Source organism: Falco punctatus, assembly GCF_963210335.1.
Source record: "Falco punctatus genome assembly, contig: scaffold_50, whole genome shotgun sequence".
In the NCBI taxonomy this organism is placed as follows: domain Eukaryota; kingdom Metazoa; phylum Chordata; class Aves; order Falconiformes; family Falconidae; genus Falco; species Falco punctatus.
The window spans coordinates 45,012-50,627 of NW_027660309.1; the positions used below are offsets into that span (position 1 = coordinate 45,012).

At 52.7% G+C, this 5,616-nt stretch overlaps 1 protein-coding gene across 1 annotated transcript; it reads right to left on the minus strand.

The window, feature by feature from the left end:
* Positions 1–1,596: 1,596 nt before the first annotated feature.
* On the minus strand, positions 1,597–4,118 carry LOC308057161 (vigilin-like). Its single transcript, XM_080411312.1, has 2 exons — positions 3,570–4,118; positions 1,597–2,724 (listed from the first exon to the last, which is right to left on the minus strand). The coding sequence occupies exons 1-2, from the start codon at positions 3,756–3,758 to the stop codon at positions 2,476–2,478; spliced, it is 438 nt and encodes a 145-aa protein (XP_080267438.1). The 5' UTR covers positions 3,759–4,118; the 3' UTR covers positions 1,597–2,475.
* Positions 4,119–5,616: the final 1,498 nt, after the last annotated feature.

A 5,616-nucleotide genomic window follows, 5' to 3' on the forward strand; every position in this document is an offset into this window, starting at 1 on the left:
CTGGGGAGGGAGGGAGGGAGGGAGGGAGGGAGGGAGCGAGCAGCTGTGTGTTGCACAGCTGGCGGCCCCGCTTGAACCACAGCAGCCTATGAGCAACAGTTAGCTGGTTGATGGTGAGAGTGCTCATCCTTCGTCCTCCATCAGGGTGCGGGCGTCTCCCGTATCACACTGGGACGCACAAAAGCCTCAGCAGTCCGGCTGCTGTTGGAGCTGCTGGAAAAGCTTTTTGGGCGAGCCGACGTATTTGTAGTGGCCAGCGTGGCAGTTTGCTTTATACCGTTGCCCTGAGCGTGGGCATCTGGAGAAACTGCCCATCAGTCAGTGTGCAGGGATGACGGCCGCAGGGGACAGCGAGCTGCAGGTGATGGTCAGCGGCGGCACCGTGTCTGCCTGCGTGTTGTCCCGGCTCTGAGCTAATGGCGCTGCTCCCCAGTGGAGCATCCATCGAGCCTGAGCACAGGCTGTGCCTTAGCCAGAATCCGAGCAGGAGCTGAGGGGACAGTGACACCTCCAGAGGTGCCATCCGGCCCCCACCTCCCTGTGTGACTGTGCTGTGAGTCATAAAGCTCAGCCGTGATGCCCACTGGCAAGGAGTCTGGGCCAAGGGATGATCCCAAAGTCCTCCCCTAGGACGCACCACCAAACAATATCTGCCCAGTCCCCAATTATCACGTGGCAGACGTAGTCAGAAGAGAGGAAAGATCATTTTATTGAGGACAGCAGCTGCGGGCTGGGGGGGTGGCGGCTACCCAGGAGCCCCAGGGCTTCAGGCAGGAAAACAGCACCTGCAACAGTAAGAGCCAGGAAGCACTGCTAAAGCCACAAAGCCAGGACGAGGCGTGACTTGGTTGCCCTTGCTTTGGGGAACGCTTTACAAAGTGCCTTGCCTCAGCACTCCCGCCCAAAGGACTGGTTCTCTTCATTTACTCCAGCAGCCTCGGCAGACAATAAAAGCCTTACACAAGCAGCCTGCCACAGCAAGAAAGGATCTTCCTGACTTGCCGTTCGGTTCTCAAATGTTACGTTACTGCCTGTGGAACAGGGTTTAATAGGCTGTATTCCCAAGGCCTCTGACTCCCCTTTACTGACCTGGGGCCCCGCGTTCGTGCTTTTCCCAAATGACATTCGTTCTAGTGTTTGGTCCACAGTTCCCCGTTCTAATATCTAATAGTGCATTCCACCACTTCATACGTCGACTTTTCAATCGCTTCGTCCGTCTCTGGCCGGCCCCCTCGCGGGGAACACGGAAACGCAGATCGGGACCCCCCACTCACTTCACAGTTGAACTGTGTCTCTCACACACATCACACTTGCCGGGCAGCCCTCAGCCACACAGGCAGCATGTTACATACAACTCTAGGAATGCTGACAGTTTGCGTTAGCACACAAAGTACGTGTTTCAATGAACAATTCCCAAAAACCAAGTTCTAATTTTTTCTGGCCCTAAGCAGGGCCCTAAGCAGGGGCCCCTCTGCTCTGCTGCCCCTTCTTCCCCCAGTTTCCTACTGGAACTAGTAACTCCAGCTCATCAGTTCCTTGACCGTGGCTTCAATCTGTTCCTGAGCCACATGTACATCTTCTGTAGGCCCTTCCAAAGTGATGTTATCCTCTCCTCCAGTGAATTTGATGCGAACCTTGAGGTGAAAGACAATGAATCTCTTAAGAATTTGCCAAGATCCAAGCCAGGCCAATGCTCTTGGTCAGGCCTACACCATCGATCCCTGCCACTAAGAGATGCGCCTCTTCCCAAAAAGCCCAAACAAAATCCCCACAATTTCCCAAGTCAGTAACTTAACGATGTCAGCCATATGGCAGTGCCTAGAGCCCAAGGCTCTGGTGCTGTCCCGGTTTCTGCAAGGGCTTTGGAGAAGTTTACTCATCTAGCCTTTATCTAGATACCGTCTAACTCACCAGGGAGAAGCCTTGCTGCACTCGGCATTTGCAGGTATCCTGCTACATCAGTTCTCAAAACAGCACCACATAAAGCTTCCTTGGAAGGGCTCAACCCATGACAATAACATAGGATGAGCAGTGTTTGCAGCAGTAAAAGAGAGGGTTCCCTTGAACAGCAAAGATCTGTGTCATTTCCCCCTGGGTTTACCCACGCTAGAATACACCTCTCTCTCCCGTGACGAGTGATCTGGACTAAACCTTTTTCTACGCCGGGGGTGCTAAGCTAACCAGCTCATCCATACCTTTGGCACCTGCTGAGTTATTTTGGCCAGGTTCTGTCCTTTCTTTCCAATAATGAAACGATGAAGCCAAGAGGGGGCAGAGACCGAGGAGACGGTAAAACTGTTGGCCTGAGAGACAGAAAAACAGAGAAGCTGTTTGATGGACAAACTGGAAGAGGCCTTCACAACAATTCAGTTCCAATTCCCATGCTGCACCTCCGGTATTGACTTCTAAGCTGCACCTCTAATGGCCCAAGAGAGAGCACCCCCGCTACACCCGTCAGTGCTCACAAATGTATCTTCATGGGACCTTCAAAGGAGGCCTAGCCCATCTTGTCAGTACCTTTGCAAAGACTTCAGTCAATGCTTGCCCCAGTTTTTCAGGCTCGCCTCGCAGTATCAGCGTCTCCGAGCTACTGTCAATGGGTGGGATCTCGACAGAGACTCCAGTCTTCTCCAAGATCTCCTGCAGGGAATTCCCCTTGGGGCCGATGACATACTTGTGCTGGGACTTCTTCACCTCCACTGCAATAGTAGTAGTCTTCTTTTTCTGTAGGGGCAGAGACACTGAGGCGTCAATCACAAGGGGGCGGGGAAGGACAAGAGCGACAGGAAGAGGCACAAGATGCAGTCAGACTCTGCACCCAGCAAAGAGCAAAGCCAAGCTGAGCACAGTGGCTCGGCAGTACCCTAGCACCCCTTGGGCCCCTGCCTACAGAAAGCCTTGTGCTCAAAAATTCACAGGGGAAGTACAAAACTAGCATGCTGTGTCAAGCTCCCTGGGACACGGCATGGAAGAGACCACACACACACACAGGCATGTCGTTGTCGTCATCCCCGTCCCCCCGCTGGACAACAGGGTTCAACTCCCAGCCGTCTCCCAGGCAGTGCTGTGATGCAACACTGTGCAGGCTATAAGCCGATTGTTGAAATCCAGACCGGTACAAATACAGACCTAACCACGAGGAAAAACAGCCCAGCAACCCACAACAAGGATATTCACAGCAGCGTTGGCTGTGGGAAATAAACTGGAGTGACATTCGCTCTTCAGCAACTTCTACTTAGGTAGCAACTTTGATACTGTCAGCTGGCCACCGCTGTAGACTTCACACTACTTTCCTTCCTTAGTAGCCCCGGTGTGAACAAGAGCCAGGGGAGCTCTTGGTGGCCTGCTAATTCCCACGGTACAGAAAAGCGAGAAATCTGTCACCTCCCGGATAGTATCAGCCCAGCTCCCACTCTGCCGAGTGAGGAAACGGTAGGATTCGGGGTCATGTACTGCAAGGGCTGCTGAGCCAGATGCAACCGAGGGATGCACAAAAGTAGAACAAGAAGGGAAGAGTGCCTAGGAGCAGGTGCCAGGGGAAGGTGGGAAGCTTTATGGACCATCCGTACCTTCTCCTCATAGATCTTCTTAACTCGAGCCACAGCCCGGGCTAGCTGCTCCTTTTCTCCGGTGAAGACTATCTCGGTCTTGTTGACACTGGGTGGAGGAATGTTGATGCGCGTCCCTGTGTCCTGCATGAGCTCCCTCACCAGCTTGTTGTAAGGGCCAGCAATGAAAGGGTGGTACACTTTCTCCATGTCCAGCCGCTCCACGGCACGCTTACCCTGGAAGAGCCCACAACAGACCTTGGTGGGAACTGCCCTCTATATTACAGTCTCTGCCAGGCACAGCTAAGTTCCCAGGGGTGTCCTGCCTGACACTCTGGCCCAAGCAACCTTCTCAGTTTGCGGGCTTGTAGATCTCCACCTCTTTCAATCTACAAATACGGTTGCTGCTGCTGCTCCTTGTTTACGATATTCACCCCTGTGATCTCCTGCCTTATCTCAGCTGGCACCTAAGACGCGTCGCTTCAACTATCAAATGCTTGTTTTGGCTTCAGAGATGGACAAAACGCAGCACAAGAAGTTTCAGGACCTGGCAGCGGTGGTCACACAGCCAGCGAGTGGCACAGCATACGTCTCCGTTCAGACTAACGTTAGCCACTGACTGTAGCCACGGGGGCTGCAAACTCCGACTACACCACGGGGAAGCAAAATGGCTGAGCAGCCAATGCCATGAGAGAAATCACAGTACTGAGGTACCTGCTCAGCGGAGATAAGCAGGATCTCGTGCCGGGCCTTCTCAATCCCTTCTTTAGTGCCGCTGATCTTGATCTGGTTGCTGGGGTCATCTGGGCGGGGGACCTGCATTTTGGTTGCAGTTTTGAGCTTCAGGTCCTGCAGCTTCTCACCCTTCTTTCCAATGACAAAACGGTGGTGCTCCTTGGGGATGGCAACTGTTGCCGAAGCCTGCAGCAGAAGAACCAAGCATCTGTGAAAAGCCTTGCCTGCACTGGCAGATCCACAGGAACAGAGCCAGGGAAAGCAAGGTAGACGCTGCTCAGTGGTACTGCTCCTCAGAGCAAACACAACGCCTTCCCAGCACACTCTGTCTGAGGCCTGACACTGTACCAGTTGATCTACAGCGCCTCCGTGCCAGGAGTATAGACCCCACCTTTCCCCCAAAACCCTTCTGTTTGCACAGGAGCGGTACGCTGAATTAGCAAAGGCCTTCCGACACAGACGAGGAGGTGCCTCTCCTCCAGTGTAAGACACCAGACAACAACTGAGATGACAGCGCACAGCTGGAGTTTATCTGAACTCTGACACCTGCTGCCAAGGCTACAGAGAACAAGGCATACAGTATGACTCCTAGGAAAGAGAAATTCAACACCAGAAACCTACTGCAGGAGGCAGGCAGCTAGCAGATGCTCACCGCTACTTAAGTGCTAAGGCGTCTTCAAGTGTAGCACGTGCTGCTCCTGGGACTGCTTCTAGAAGGCCCCACATGCAAAAGGGGTCCTTCTCAATCTACCATTAAAGGGCTGGTCTATACAAGGGCTTCCTGACTTCTTCCCTTCTCACTGAGTTTGTACAGGTCTGGTAGCTGATGACTGCTATCGTGCTCCTGGTCCCTGTGATTAGGTAACCACTAACAGCAATCAGACAATGAACATTCAAGCTATAATGGAAAAATGAAAGATGAAGAAAAGATCACTCGGTGTGACTTTTCAGCTCTGTGTTCCTGTCCTGAAGCCAGCCAAGCCTAAGAGAAGCTGGAATACAGACACACCTTCCAGACCTGGGGCCAGGGCAGTAGGAGGTATATTTGGGAACAGTGGCTCATGGATCTGTGGCGGCACGACCTGAACTGATTTTTCAGATGCACATTGTGGATGTAGGGTTTTGTTCCTTTCTCTTTCCTCTGGCAGGGTATGACACAGGGGCTGAACAGCACTAAGCAGACATGGTATTAACATCGCATTACCTACCTTTGGCATTATACTTTAAAACACACTGCAACACCTGGCTGCGGTACATCCTAACAAGAGCTACCACCTTGACTATGAGCTCAAGAACCTTAAGGTAAGAGATCAAAACCTAGAGGACTGAAGCA